The 15,895-nt window shown below is 44.0% G+C and overlaps 1 protein-coding gene across 1 annotated transcript; it reads left to right on the forward strand.

The window, feature by feature from the left end:
* Window positions 1-11,408: 11,408 nt before the first annotated feature.
* Window positions 11,409-13,990, forward strand: LOC146197778 (uncharacterized). Its single transcript, XM_084599677.1, has 3 exons — window positions 11,409-11,836; window positions 11,922-12,199; window positions 13,551-13,990. The coding sequence occupies exons 1-3, from the start codon at window positions 11,547-11,549 to the stop codon at window positions 13,898-13,900; spliced, it is 918 nt and encodes a 305-aa protein (XP_084455803.1). The 5' UTR covers window positions 11,409-11,546; the 3' UTR covers window positions 13,901-13,990.
* The last annotated feature ends 1,905 nt before the right edge of the window (window positions 13,991-15,895 follow it).

Consider the following 15,895-nt stretch of genomic DNA (forward strand, 5'->3'; position numbering starts at 1 on the left):
TACTCTCCTTACCGACCGCCTCGATCGGCGTTTGATCAGGGCAATTTGCGGGAGTGTACGCCTGAATCTGCACTGGCTCCAGTAGTTTACGCGCTGCCCTCCGTGAGCGCTCCTCCTCAAGCCTTTTACCTTTCTGCCTTAGCTCTTCCTTGGCTATGGCTATCTGCCGCAGGCGATCGCGGATCTGCGCTTCTCTTCTCTCCCTTTCCTCTTTTCCTTCGTTCACTCAGCCTCTGACATCGGCGCATACCAAGCGTGTATGCACAGTCATAATCACTCCACCAACCAAGTGCAGCCATTGTGCGTTACTTTACATTAACCATGCGACTCATGCGCATACGCTCAGGCAAGTAAAGTGAGAGCGGAGAAACTCACTCAGTTGTCGGGTTGTCAACCAGGGAGCTTCCGAAGTCCGCACACGCAGGTGCCGCACAGAACAGGGTCCGTCGTCTTGTCGCAGCGTTCCGCACAATTCTCGGCAGCCTCTCGCACGTCGGCGTTGTCGTGAATGAAACCTTGGCTTCTGAGGCCTCTCGCTTGGATGTCGCCTCACTGTCGCTGCCTCTCTGGGTCAGTAGTGTCGATCCCGGGGCACCTCGACTCCTGCCTTCTACCTGGTCGGCCTTGTCTCACCGAGGTAGTGTGCCACCTTCAGTGTACATCAGTCCCTGGGAGTTGATCTCTCAGCACTCCGCAGGAAGTCGCTGGGCCGATCCTGTCTCGACTGCGTCAGTTATTTTCAAAACTTCCGAAAGCGTGGGGAATCAATGTGCTTCCCTATACGGCAGGTTATTTCTTGCCGTTTCTTCTGCCTTCGCTCGAACAGAGTGGTGTTGGTGACCACCGCTGCGTCCGTGGCTCAGCGACAAGTTGCTGTGCGGCGATGAGAACTTCGATCCTTCTCGACTGTACACATTTATTTACACTTTTTTACAACTTATATACAATACGTCGTCCGATCCCTTACAAAAATGCATGTAGGGTTTCTATAGAAATTCGAAAGCGTTGTGTCAATACACGCTGTTGAAAGTCTGTCGATAATCAACAACATTTTGGATGATGCAGTGTTGACCTCTTGTTGAGCGCTTATGAAATAGTGGCCCATGTGTTTCTTAAGAGCGCTTTTGGAATTCGCGCAACTGAAATTCTGTTGATTTCAGGCTCAAATGCTTCAGAAACTCTGCAAGTGACGCTTTTTGATTTTCTGCTACCTTTCCACTCCTGAACAACAGAAAATAGTACACGACCATCGGTTTGCCAGGAGCAGACACGGGGTGATTTTCATTAATGCAAAAGTAGTACAGTACATCTCCTAGCTGCGATAAGTCACCACATTCTATGTTCTGCCCGACCAATCAACAATCCTGTCTGATCAGTGCTGGTTAATGATAAGCATAGTGAGGCATAAAAGAACAAAACAGATCTTGATCTTTTAAGCCCCATTATACTTACTCACTTATTAACCTACACTAAACTGACTAAATTGTTGATTGGTCAGCAGAACATAGAATGTGTTGACAGACCGCAGCAAGGATATGTGCTGTGCTACTTTTGCATTAATGTAAACCACCTCGTGCCTGCTCCTGGCTAACCGTTGATCACGCAGCATTTTCTGTTAATCCGCAGCGGAAAGGGAACACAGAATAAAAAATGCGCGTTAATGAGAAAGAAAAAATATGCATCTTTGGTGAACCCATAACATGAGCTGGGTTGTTTATTTGCTTTATTTCAATTCATGTGCAAGGTATGACGCCAGGCTGTTCTTTGCGTAAAACGCTGATACGTCCGGGAACTCCTCGCATGTGATGCTGAAATAAACAATATAAATCATAATTAAGTTGCGGTATATACTAACCTAAAAATGGAGCAAAGGCATTTGTGCGCTGCTCCACGTCATAGCTCAAGAAATTTCTTGTCTAAAATGAGTTGTCACTGTCTTTCACTGCTAAGACGGCATCGACCGCCGCCTCCACAGCTCGGCAGCACTACCACATCGTTCATTTCTCCCTGATAAACAATATATTCTGCTATCAAAGATCCCATTGTGAATATAAATAGCAAAGCGCAGGTCACAAGCATTACTACCCAGAAAACTTGAAGCAAAATTACCAACTATAGGCACTAAAATGAGTGGAAACAAAAACAAACACTGCAAAAATGGCGGAGCTGCACAGATTCAATAATCCACAATGTGTGACAGAGGCATATTATGATCTCGATAATGTGTCCGTCTCAGCGCGAGTAGCGTATCGAAAGAGTACAGCACTGTGCCGAACAATCCGTCAAAAACGGTCACCGGTTAAAAAAAAGAAAGATCGAAAATGTCGCCATTCCAGCTGGCGTTCCATCGGCCCCAGCGTCCGCGTAAAGACAAGCCTCGTTCTCTCTCTCTCTCTCTCCCCCTCCTTTTTTTTTCCGACGAGGCTGGTTTGTCTGCTAGAAATATTTACATGCGGGCTTCACCTTGTAACACACACAGTACAAGACTGGCACAAACACGAATAGGAAAAAGTAAAACACTCACCAAAGTGCAGACGCTCCCTCCGCCCGCGCCGGCTTTTCGCCTAGAATCCAAAACGCCTGCGACTGTTGAACTTCTTAAACACGTCCTCCTTGCGCAGAAGCTGCCGCTCAAGAGCGGAGTCCTCCGAAGACTTAAATTCGTACGTTCGCGCTCCAATTTGAACAAAACGATCTTCGTGATAATCACCAGCGAAAAACCTACATACGGTGCTTCGTTCACAGTGCAAGATGCGACCACGGTGGCGGGAAAACGCCAACTGAACTGGCACATCGCCGCACTCAGCGTACCCGCGTCTGCGTGCAAAGAAAACGGGGCGCAGAAGAACAGCTTCGGTGAAAAGCCGCCACCCCCGCTGCGCGACTGCTGAAGCCAAGGTCATCTCCGTGAAAACAAACCACGGTGAAGGCAGAGAGCGAGCGGAGACCAAGCGGGAGCAACCCCTCCTCCCTCCCCCTTTTTTCCCCCCAGCCGACAGGAAGCGACCCTCGACCTCTCCGGACATGCTGGCGCCGTTCACGGGGCACGGGGGAAGTGGGATGCGGACAGGGGCAAGGCGGCGGCCGAATGCTTCTTTGAAAAGAAGAGTCGCCGTTAGAAGACGCATGCAATCTTGTTTTTTTTCTTCTTTTTTTTTTTCATACGCGAATGTTTTTGCTATGCGTGTTAACTCTATAGTATGCGTGGGATCAATCCGTGATTATTAGAACCCCTCAATGTTTAAAGTGACTTCATTTTAGCATGGTGTCCACTAAGAAAGGAAGGAAAAGAAAAAAATAACAGTAAAATTCTCCAAAGACATACAGCGGTGGAGGATTCCAATACAGACTGCACCTCATTTTGCGGCAAAAAGCTACGGGCAAAAATACCTATGCTTGGGCAGAATGTCAGACCCTGAAGCATATATATAGTGAACTTTGGAACTGGTTTAAAAAAGCTCTGTCCTGCCCTACATGGTAGGTTCAATCTAGGATCCTGTTTGTTAGTATGATGACTCACTGAACTTGTTTTATGATAAATATAAAATATGTCCTACCACTAAAGTTACCTTCTGCGACATACAGAAGCTGATCCATTACGGATTCTGATTGACATTCAACGATGTATTTGCATTATTAGTGGAGGCTTTGCCATCATGAAGTTTTTAGGGCATATTTTCACTGTGTTGCGAAGCTTGAGCTAAGTGTGCACCGTTAATATGTACTTTTATATAACATGAACGAGCACGCAACTGCATGCTGCTCTTATATTTCCCTTCGCAGAATGTGGCCAATAGTTGATTACAAGTGAGACCAAAAATTCATAACGAAATTGTTACATCATGCTCTTATCATTTGTGCCTAAAACTACTTAAAAACATGGGCCAGCATGAACAGTCCACGCTAATTGTTCGTGAACGTTGAAAACTGACAACAAAAAGCACATAGAAAAAATTGCACAAAAAGTCTATTGGGTAGAACACAATGAAAATTCTGTTGGCCCTGTAAAGATTGCATTCAGCTGGGGTTGAATGTCTATCGAAATTCAATAAATTCAAAAGGCGGTCAATAGTCCAACAATAGAGTTTCAAAACTCATTTTTGTAAGGGATGCGACATCAAACATGGAGGGCTAACTGCAAATACGTGAACGATCAAAGGTCAGAGGCTAGCAGAATCAGGCAATGGCCTTCTGCTACTCTTTAGGCCGGAGTCCCTTGAGACCTCCGTCAGCCTAGCCTCCCTCGTCGAACAACCCGTCTGCCCTCGACTCTCGTCCGGACCCCACTCTCCTCTGAGCATAACTCTCCTCTCAGCCCAACTATCTCAACCCTCGCTTCCCTAGTGTTACCAAAATTCGAGTTTAGTCCGTTGACCAATCAACGACTAGTCACTCTGTGGCCAATAACATGCAGTGTTTCAAAATGGGCTGGCCAATCATTGCGCCACATATACCCCTCTCCTACGCATGTCAAGTAAAACAAACACGACGCACGCACTCAACAGCGAGTGGTTGCGCACGCAAACACACACATCTGCGATTTCCACTCTCTCCCGAGGTCTTCCCTCAGTTCACGCAAGAGGCGCCAAGCAGTCGCAAAGACAAATGGCGTCGACGGTTACGCTTCCGAAAACACACACATAAAAACACACGCGCAAACCTCAGGCCCAAACATTCCAATCACTGCCCTTGGTCGGCTGCGCGGCGGATTCAAAGGGACGCCCAGGCGTCTTCCCGCGGGAAGACATGTCAACAGCGACCCCCTTTGCAGCGCGTTCTCCCCAGGCCCGTGTTACGCCGCGTTTCGGTATTTATGGCCTCCGCGCCCTCTCCATTCGAACCGGGAGACACAGCAGTTGGCGCCGAACCCACAACCACTGCGTTTACGCTGTGCCTTCTAACTGCACTGCTCTGCCCCCCTCGCAGCATCGGACGGACAGAGCCGGCAGCGTCGCCCGCTGCCATGTGTTCTGGCATCACTCCCGAAAAGCGGCCGCCTGCGCGATCGTCATAAATAAGCCAGCGTCAAGCTGTCCCTTGACCTCGGTCGCCCCTTCGGAATATCGCTTCTGGGCGAAGCCCGCAAACTTAACTGTGAATATGTCGCTCTCTTCAATTTCTTCTCTTCTGTCGACTGGTCCCTTTTAAATGGCATTAGTGATGCCGACTGGCAAGTCAGTCGCTTCACTGAAATAGTTCTTAACGGTATGCATCAGTACGTAACTCTGCATACTCCTACTCACAGGAAGTTTTCTATCTGGTTTTCCAGAGAACTGAAATGGCGTTAAAACTTAAGGAACGGGCTCATCGTAAAGCGAAACGCCCCGGGTTTGACAATTGGGCAGATGATTTTGGCCGTTTGCGTTCTCTTTGCAAACGCTTATACAAGCGGGACCACGACTCTTATCTTGAGTCTTTAGAGTGGAGTGCCACAAATCGTCCTGGTCAGTTCTGGCGGTACGTTCGCAAACGTTTCATTAAATGGGATTCCAGTATCTATTTAGTTGACTCTCAGGGGTCGGAAATTCGGGATGTTCCCGACAGTTTTGCCCAACATTTTCCCTCCGTATATAAACCTCCTCACTGTGATTCCGTATGCCTCCCATCTGGTGCACCATCTAATTCCTTTCTCTTTGACGAAAAGTATACAACTGCGAGTTTTAAGCGTCTGAGACCATCTTTGTCTCTTGGACCTGATGGCATTCCAGCCGCCATAATAAATGCCTTCAGTTGTTCCATTGTACCAGTACTGGCTGCTATATTTAATAACTGTTTGAAAACTGCTGCCTTTCCTCGCGTGTGGAAAATAGCACGCGCGTTTCCTGTCTTCAAGTCAGGAAACTTCACTTCCCTTCACTTTAATACCTTAAAGACCCTCATTAGAGGGTATTACATAAGGGGTGGGGCGCACAGAAATGAAAAACAGAATAGGTAACATATATGTGTAAGTTATACAAATAGAAGATTTTCACTGCGCAAGTACACGTGTGATTCGTTCAAGAAGTTCAAGAAGATTCGTTCAAGTCGTTGGCAGTGCGGGGGAAGAATGATGAAGAAAATGTAGTGGTACGGGCGCGAGGTCGGGACACTTGCTGCTGATGACCGGTGCGGAGGGAGATACGTGGTGGGGGAGCGCAGATGTAAGGTTCCTGTCGTATCTCGGAGTAAAAAAAGCTTGTGAAACAAACATAAGCTAGCAATGTAGCGACGATGAGCAAGGGTAGGTAGGTTGGACTGTGATTTTAAGGATGATATGCTGATATCAAAAGAATACAATGAATGAATCAATCTAGTTGCTCGGTTTTGAACTGCTTCAATTGAATTACGCAGATATACTTGTTTCGGAGACCAGATGTGAGATGCATATTCTAATTTTGATCTAACTAGTGATTTGTATGCGAGGAGCTTGACATGCTGAGGTGCAGAGCGTAGGTGACGCTTTAAAAATCTTAGTGTTCTGTTAGCGAATGATATGATGTTTGAGATATGCGTATTCCACGTAGGATCCTGACAAAGATGAACACCAAGGTATTTGTATGATTGGACAATGTCTAGAGGAACGATAGATATGCTGTAGCTGAACAGGAGGGGGTAATGGCGACGATGAAACGACATATATTTACGTTTACTTGTGTTAAGTGTCCTTAGCCCTTCATTACACCAGTCTTTCACACGAGTTAAATTATTTTGAAGGGATTGTTGTTCGAAAGTGTTAGTGACTGTTCGGTAAACAACACAATCGTCAGCAAACATCCGAATATGGCAATCTAAGTTCTCAGGAAGGTCGTTAATATAAATTAGAAACAAAAGTGGCCCAAGAACGGATCCTTGGGGCACGCCCGAGGAGACTGGTAGGAGGTTAGACATTTGATTATCGACGATGACTGATTGGAAGCGGCGAATTAAGAATTCTTTTATCCATGCTAGTATATCGGGATGCAAGTTTAGGCGAGAAAGTTTCAAAAATAAGTGGTTATGAGGTACCTTGTCAAATGCCTTGGCGAAGTCGAGGAAAATAGCGTCAGTTTGGAGGTTAGCATCAAGGTTAGCATGTAAGTCATGAATGAAAAGTGCTAGTTGACTTTCACAGGAGTATCCTTTGCGAAATCCGTGCTGCGAAGAATGAAAAAAATTATTTGAATCCAGAAAGTTCATCGTTAAAGAGTAAATAACGTGTTCCATGAGTTTACATGGTATACTGGTGAGTGATATGAGCCGATAATTAAGTGGTGAATCTTTCTTACCCGACTTGTGGACCGGAACGGCCTTTCCCACTTTCCAGTCATGGGGTATGGCACCTGTAGAGAGAGACTGCGAGAAAAGCAAGCATAAAATCTTAGCAGAAGTATGATTAACATTTTTTAGAACCTTTGTGTTAATTTCGTCAAAGCCGGCGTATGATGACAATTTTAGTTTATCAATAAGACATGATATGCCGGCTTCCGAGCAACGGCTGGCATTGAAGTTTTTTGGTCATTTGCTGTCGTGAGGGGAGGCGGTTCTTGTTCTTTAGTGAATACAGATGCGAAAGCAGAATTAGAGATGTTAGCACACTCAACATCGGAAACAGCGCGTCCGGAATCATCAGTGAGGGTAACAGTGCGTATAGATTGCGGGTTTAAAAGCTGTCAGAATTTAGTAGGATTATCTTTAAGTATGTTGGGCAGGTCAATATGATAAAATGAGTGTTCGGCGTTTTTTACTGCAAACAGGTATGTCTTTTTAGCGGTGTAATATTTTTCCCATGCGCAGTCCTGTCCAGTCTGGTTGGCACTTCGGAACAAACGTTTCTTTTTGTTTTCTAATCTCCCCAGAGCCTTGGTGAACCATGGTTTCTGTTTGTTCGCGCGGAAGCTGCATTTGGGAACATATTTGTTAGTAAGTTCGTTCATTTTATCGGTAAACATCAACATATTTTCGTGGATTGTTTGTTCTTGGAAAGAGCGCTGAAAAGTTGGGAAAAAAGCTTCCAGTTCCCTGTTTATGGCTTCGTAGTTTCCTTTGTTATAAATTGCGATTGTTTTTTTTTTTTTTTTGAAAATTCTTTTGTTGCTGGAGTGAAGGTGAAAGACGCATGGATGACTTTGTGATCGCTAATTTCCCGGAGATAAGTAATGAAGTTGAGGCTGTCAGGGTGGCTAGAAAGTATAAGGTCAAGAATGTTAGCGGTATCTCCTGCGATGCGTGTAGGCTGGGTTACTAATTGAGTTAGATTAAAATTTAAGCACACATCCATGAACTCCCGTGATTCATTCTGTCTAAAAATAGGCTGATGAGGATTATTCCAATCAATACCAGGATAGTTGAAATCTCCAAAAAGTAAAACGTGTGCATTAGGGTGTTTTGTTCTAATTTTGTTCAGGATGTTGTGCAGCTTTCGAGGGAATTGGGGGTTACTGTGGGGGGGGTCTATAGCAAACACCAATTTGTATAGACACTGGTGTGGCGCGACAAAGCAGCCATAATATTTCGAGGTCGGATTTTATGTGAATGTGGGAACACTGTAGTTGATTGCTGGTAGCGATAAGAACGCCTCCTCCTCGGGGGCCTTTGCGATCAGCACGGAAAAGGTTGAAATTTGGTAAGTTGTACAGAACATCAATGTCGCTCACGTTATCGGTCAGCCAAGTCTCTGTCAGTACAAGCAGGTTACTGCCCGTTGAAGAAACAAGGCTGGATACATTATCGCACTTAGAGAGCAGACTGCGTATGTTAGTATAGATAACCGAAAACGAAATATTCTGTCGAGGGGAGTTATGGCGAGGATTAGATAAGTGTTGACGGTGCTGCAAGCGCTATACTATTTCTTTAACCGTTTCAGTAGCATCATCAAAAGTGTAGCGTTTCTTGCCGAGAAATAGGGTCTTGTACCGCAAAGAAAATGGTCCGGTTTCTGCTCTTGCAAATGCGACAAGATGTTTGCGGGCTTTTTGAACAGAGCGGGTAAAATCTTTTCCAATACTATAGTCCGTGTCTTTCACCATACGACCTTTGGAAAGAATGGTTTCTTTTGTTTTAAAAGAGGCTAATTTTGCTATAATATGACGTTGGCGGTCCTTGTTATGGCGTCCCAAGCGATGAGCACGCTCTATCTGACTAGGCTCCAAGGTAAACTCTAAGACATCCTGACAATGCTTAATTAGTATTGCTTCAGATTCTGTGAATGACTCGCGGGGATTGGTGTCTGGAAGGCCATTGAATATCAAGTTGTTACGACGTGACCTGTTCTCTGTATCGTCTATTCGAGCCTCAAGGTTGGTAACAAGAGCAGCCGTCTCAGCGGCAACGGCTTGGGCGGATTCTATGCCAAGTTTTAGAGTAGGAATGTCCTGAAAGAGGCATTCCAGGTCTGCTAGGCGCTTACTCAGATCGGAAATGGTTTGGTCGACAGAACGCATCTGACCTTTAAGTTCCTGTACATCAGCGAGTATTTGGCTTTGACCGGCTGACAATTTCTTGAGTTCAGCAAGAACACTATCAAGTTTGTCCGGACCAGGGTTCGTTTCAATATCGCCGGACAAAAGAAGAAGAGATTTTACAACACAAAAGCATTCACCAGCCATAGAAATGCAGCACTGCAGACTCGGCAGTTGTACCAGGCAACGGTCACTACATTTTTTAGAAAAAAGGCAGTATGAAGAACTAACCTTCGTAGCGAAAATCAGTGGATGAGGAGGCTGCATAATGGCACAGCTACCGAGCCCACGGAGCGCAGGCGGAAGGCGGTGCTCTTTATACGTTGACAGGGTCGATGATGACGCTGTCGCTTGCGCTTGCCATCCGGCGTCGATGGTCCAGGAAGGGAGCGCTGTTTTCACCGACGCATCAGCGCTGCTCAAAACGAAGGGTCCGTTGATCTCGACGTAGAACGGCTGTCCTGGGTCTCGTAGAACTGCTTTTTATCCGTTTCTTATTTATATTTTAACTTTAAACTTTATAATCGAATCTTACTGCCCCGCGTTCAATTCTATTTCTTTATTGTATTTTCCTGTATTTCTAGCCTGTGTTTTAAGTACCACGCACTTGTTGCGCCTGGAATGGTTGTTTATTTTATGTATATTTCTATATTACTATAATCAATGTCAGTTATTTGTTGTTGTCTTTTCCTCTCTATGGTTGTTTTTTTTTTTCTTTCGTGATGTGCTCAACAATTCTCTCACTGTGTATATAAGACATGCTACTAATTGATTTCTTTCATTCCGTGACACTTTTCGTCTCAGTTTCACTTCATCTGTTATTTATTTCTTCTTTTTTGTTCTATCTTTGTGTGAATATTCATTTTTTCTCTTGTTTTTAATTTGTGCTGCAGCATGAAGACTGCTTGGGTTGTTCCTTCGCACATGAAATAAAGATTGATTTATTGATTGATAATTATTATTATTATTATTATTATTATTATTATATTATTATTATTATTATTATTATTATTATTATTATTATTATTATTATTATTATTATTATTATTATTATTATTATTATTATTATTATTATTATTATTATTATTATTATTATTATTTGCTCTCTGTCGCCAGACATTAAAGTAACACTTCCTTAAAAAGTAATGTGCCCTACTCGGTTAGTTATTGAAGGACAGACAGGTGACTAACAACTGTCTATGGAAAGACAACATCTACCCATGTAAAGAAAGGTGAAAACCATCTGAGGCGAGAACCGTTAGAAAGTTCTGAAACCCCGCTGTTTCAAATGCAGACATCCCTTTCTCATACGCGCCTTTTGTTCGGAAGCAGGCTATGTGCTGGTCTGGTTCCACAGCCGGTATCCGGTTTCAACTGACAGACGAAGCACAGACCCGGGAACCCCTCGGTATTTCTTGAAAATAAGCCACAGCACATGAGCCCACCTTTGCCCATTCTGGGGTTCCTTCTGTGAGTTTGTGCGTTTTAGTTATCTTTTTCAGTGTGTCTGTCAGCGGAGCTGAGAGTTACAAGAACAGTGGCAGTGTGGGTGAGAGAGCGAGATGCGTGCGCGGTGCTCGAGAGCGTGAATGCGCGAGTGAAGTTCTGCGTCTCCTCTTCTCCTTGGTTTTTTCAGTCACCTTGCACGCCCCTATTTTTCCTGTTTTCATATTTTATTTTTGTGTCGTCATTTACCAATGCCTCTCTTGCGTTCCTGTACCCGTTGACTCACAACCACTGCATGTGGCTGCTTTTCTGTGGTAGGGCCAATTGTGATCCTCCCCATCCCCCCCCCCCGCCCCCCGCCCTCAGAAAAAAAGAAACAAATGCAAAACAACTCTCAGATTCTGCCTCTCGCGACGTTTTTTTTTTTTCTTTTTTCCCCTATCTGGACTTTTGTTGTGCGCTCCCCTCCGACTGGCGTATTCCTGTTCGTTTAAAGAAATATAAAAGAGAGTTTTAGCCGAGCGGGTTTACGGCCAGCGGAGCGGAGCGAGCGGGCGCGGACGCCACTGCGCATGCGCAAAACGCTGGGGCGGCGAGCGTGTTCACGGCGCCCCGCTGGGAAGCCTTCTTCAGCGGAGCGCGCGAGCGTGCGCAAGCGCGCGCGGGCGTGTATGGGTAATCAAGATGGCAGCCGCCAGCACGACCGCCAGCAATGCTGCTTCGTCGGTTACGACCGCGGCGCAGGCCCGTTTGCAAGCCAAAAAGCCTCGCAAATGCTTCACACCTTATGAAGATATTTGTATTCTGCGGGAAGTGTCAGCAACGAGGCCTTTTGACGACGATATTAAATGGATATTGGTGATCACCAACTTGAAGAAAGTGATCAAGAGAGACCTCACGCTGCGTGGAGTGAAGGAGAGAGTCGATCTTCTTCTGGGATACTGGAGGCAGCAGGACACGAAGAATTTGAAGAAGTAAGTTTTGTTTGCGTATACTGCTAAAACAGTTGTACACTATCGTTCACTTGTTTATGAGACGTGTGTATTTTGCCATATTCAGGTCGGGCACGGAAGAAGAATACGCCGAAAAGGAACAGATCCTGCAGGATCTGTCAGATTATGCTCGCTCTGTTAACTATGAGCCCCGAATATTTCCACGAAGAGGGGGCACTTTTAACAGAAAGAGGCAGCAACTCGCAAGCAACTACACTACCTCCGTGAAGAGGACCGCATTTGACGTTGGAACAAGCAGCAGTAATTCGGCACAGGAAGCAGCTCGTTACAGCAGCGATTCTGCGGCGGTGGCTTCCCAGAGTTGCGTGTTAGGAGCGGTGGATGGTAAGTTTTGAGATGTGTGGGTCCGTGTCGCATGTCTATGCTTTTGATCTCCGCCAATATTAGAAAATGCATGCAGAATTCGGAACATATTATGGGTCTTCTCGCGCTATGCATTTCTACAAATGAAACACTACAATATGAAATCTAACTTTAATAATGTAGAAAGAATACACACAAAAGGGGTAAGGTTTCTTATAATAGTTTTAAGCATACTTCAGTCAATGCCTGATTAACAAGAGCTAACTTGCCCTCAATAAGTCAAAGGAATCATGTCAGCAGATTGAAGTTCTTATTTCAATTAATAATGTACACTATAAAACCTATATCTGAAACTATCTCCTTCTCAGCTGGTTATGCTACTAGACAAAGGCATGTTCCATATCAGCCGCATAGTAACTGTTATTGTATTGCTTTTCTACAAGAACGGTGACATGAAACGGATATTTTTCTTTTTGTGCTTTAACTTGTTTTGTCATTGCACTGTCTGGTGTATTGTTATTTTTCCCCATCTCATTTAAATTTCAAAATGCGAGATTTCAGTATCTACGAACAAGTAATAAAATAATGCCTAGATTGTTGCTGCTGTAGATTTGCAAGTTGTTTAAAAGTAAGAATATGTACCCCATACTAATAGAAAGTAATCCAGCTTAAGGCAGTGGTTCAGAAGGCGACATGTAACGATCATACTTGCTATCAATCAACTTGGCGGCACCTTGTGCATTATCAATAGTGAAACAAAAAAAGCGCAGTGCAGCCTGAAATGTACTTTTAGGGAGGACAGCAGAGGACCCATGTGTTATTCAGAATGTTGGTCGCTTATACGCACATTGACAACATGACATAGAAATGCAACTGATTGTAATTATGGTATTGATTAGCCTTCAGTTTATTTACAAAACATGGGAGGAGGAGGCTCAAAAGTATCTCTTGTTCAGGATTTGATAAACATCTAAAAAGTAGCAACAACCCCTGCCTTTAATTATAAAAACTACATAAATGCTCAAAATACGCATTTATTAATGCGAACAAGCAGGATCATTGTTTTAATTTAGTTCTGAGAATACAGACCAGAAATATATGCATGAACAAGAGCAGTGGTAATTTGATAAGCAAAACAAAGTCTGGATTACAACAATAACAATGCAGTACTCAACACGAAATGCAATATAATATTGAGAAGAAAAATTATTATGGCATCCGTTGATTTTATTCTCGACTGCTGAGGCTTCTGAAAATGAATAGTCGGATGTGAGCCTGTTTATTTTTACATGGATCCATTTGCAGGAAAAGGGGCTATTAGACTGACTGCTATGTTTTTCTCTCCATTTTGTTTTCTCTGCTGATGCATTAGAGTCGCAATCTCCTGCTGCTCAGACTCTCCTCAGCATGTACAACACAGATCCAGTAACCCCATCTGCTGCTGCTTCTGATGGAGAGGTTGAGGAGCACCAGGAAGAAGCTTCGCAATCAGCTAATGAACATCAGCCGCTGCCCCAAGTCTCTGCAGGACAGCCACATCAGCAGTCGACGACTGTGGCTGGGCAAGATCTGCGCCAACCTGCAACTAGGCGACAACTCCTGCCTTTCATTACTACAGGCAAGATTTCAAGAAACGTTTATCCATTCACATGCGTAGTCAGTGTCAAAAATCTCTGGATAGCTAATAAGGAAATTTATACACATTGCCTCCACCTTATTTAACAACTACAATCATTCCAGTAGCCCAGATTACTGACATCAGTATCTCTTTCCCTGGCGCAAGTGTAGTCTTGTCTTGGTGGATAGTAAGGAAGCAACCATATAATTTGCTCACATATCCAGCAACATTTTTTCTGAACTGCTCAAGATAGAATGACATGCACAGAGGTATAAACACCAGCTTTAAAGCCGCCTTTAGTGTTTACGCATTTAGCACTGAAGAGGCATTGCAAGAGAAACTCTGTTCTTTCTTTCTTTTCTCATATTTTCAGACACAGACTAAGAGGTGGCTGGGGCAAAGGTGATGACAAAACACCTAACAAAAGCTCCAACCCCTTACACAATTTTTTTATAAAACAAGACAAGACAAAGTTTGGCCCATGGCTTATATATTGGCAAACAATACAGACTCAGCTGTTGCATAGTGACATGTCAACACATACAGATACAAATTAAAAGAGCTATACACATTGGGAACATGATTGCAAGGCAATTGCAGCATAACAACGTTCAGTCAGTAGTTGAAAAGTCATAATGAAAACAGAAAAAAAAAAGATTTTAAATGCTTTACTGTTCCTATGGGTTCTTTTTCTTTTTTTCATTTGTGTGCATATTAGTATTTCAACACTGATTTCATAAAAATCAGTCAGCTTCAGTTGTGGAATGCCAATTCATTATGTTTTGTGGAAAAATGCCATTCTGGCTTTTGTGCTTTAGCAAATTCTCTTACATAAATTAATTGTTATTATTCGAGAAGTTTGTTACAAGGCATAAGTTGAGAAAGGGGAATGGAATTCAGGAGATAGAAAGTTAAAAGAAGTCCAGTTTCACTAATGTAGTCGCAGAGGTATGAATTAACATTAAAACTAGCCTTCTTTGCCTGTCTTTGCAGGAAGCAGAGGACTACAACATATGAGCCTGCAGCTGCTGACCATGCGTGAGACAAACGAATACGAAATACGCCTGAAGGAGGTGGAAATTGAAAAAGAAAAAATTAAAATTGAAAATGCAAGAGTGGAAAATGAGGCACGACGACTCGCTCTAGAGGAGCGAAAGCTGGACCTAGAAGAAAGAAAACACCAGCTTGAAGTCTCTCGCCATGAAAGAGAGCATGAAAAGCTACTTGAGAGCTTTCAAAAAATGATCAACGTGCAAAGCCAAGCAATTTTTCACTTTTTCAATAAAAATACGTGACTCCTGTGGTAAGTGTTTGTGTTTAGACTGTATTTTAAGATAAGGTTTTGCAAAAGCTCAGATTTCACAATCTGTTTGCTTTGCTGGAACTACAGAGGAGTGAGGTAAGTTTCAAGATCTGGTGGATCAAGTCCAAAATATTGTGATACCTGGGCACTGTATAAACAGGTATGACAGTTTGCAAGAAGAGCACTAGCTTTGTAAATTCGGGGCAAGTTCTGGAGGTACATCTTTTGGTTCTTTTTAAAGTCTACAAAACCAAACAGCCCTGCAATTTTACCAAATCCCCACTCCACGGCCTGCCTCACACTACTCATAGCCTTGTTAAATTCGCACTGCTCCGGAGTCAAGTAAGCACCGCCATAGGGCTTCAGCAGAAGGGGCCGCAGGGGATAGGCAGGGTCTCCATAAATGCAGTAGTCATGCCCCTGAACAAGCTTTTCCAGTTTTGAGTACACTTTGCTGATCCCAAAGTTACCTGAAACAGTAAAAAAAAAAAAAAAAAAAAAAAAAAAGGATAGTATGAAATGTGTCAGCAGCACTTGGTTAGGCCAGCTGGGCTCATTTGTTTTTGCTGAAGTTGGTTATTCACTCACCAGCATCATGTTTACTGCCGGGATATGACCCATCCAATTGGCAAATGATTCCATTGGGACACATTATGGCTTGATACTTCAGGGCATGGAATCGTTTGTGGCCGCTGAAATAAAGTTTTTGGTCCCTTGAGGGTCGGCAAATTGCCCGTGCTGTGCCATCGATGAAAGCCCAGCAGTTCGTCAAAGGGGCTCCTTTGGATTGAATGGC

The sequence above is a fragment of the Amblyomma maculatum genome, chromosome 3 (genome assembly GCF_055883805.1).
Source record: "Amblyomma maculatum isolate TAMU_Amacu chromosome 3, ASM5588380v1, whole genome shotgun sequence".
Lineage (NCBI taxonomy): Eukaryota > Metazoa > Arthropoda > Arachnida > Ixodida > Ixodidae > Amblyomma > Amblyomma maculatum.

Coding starts and splice junctions, on each gene's coding strand:
- LOC146197778 (XM_084599677.1), top strand. CDS start 11,547: ATGGCAGCCGCCAGCACGACCGCCAGCAATGCTGCTTCGTCGGTTACG. Junction 11,837..11,921: donor GACACGAAGAATTTGAAGAA/GTAAGTTTTGTT, acceptor TGCCATATTCAG/GTCGGGCACGGAAGAAGAAT. Junction 12,200..13,550: donor CGTGTTAGGAGCGGTGGATG/GTAAGTTTTGAG, acceptor CTGATGCATTAG/AGTCGCAATCTCCTGCTGCT.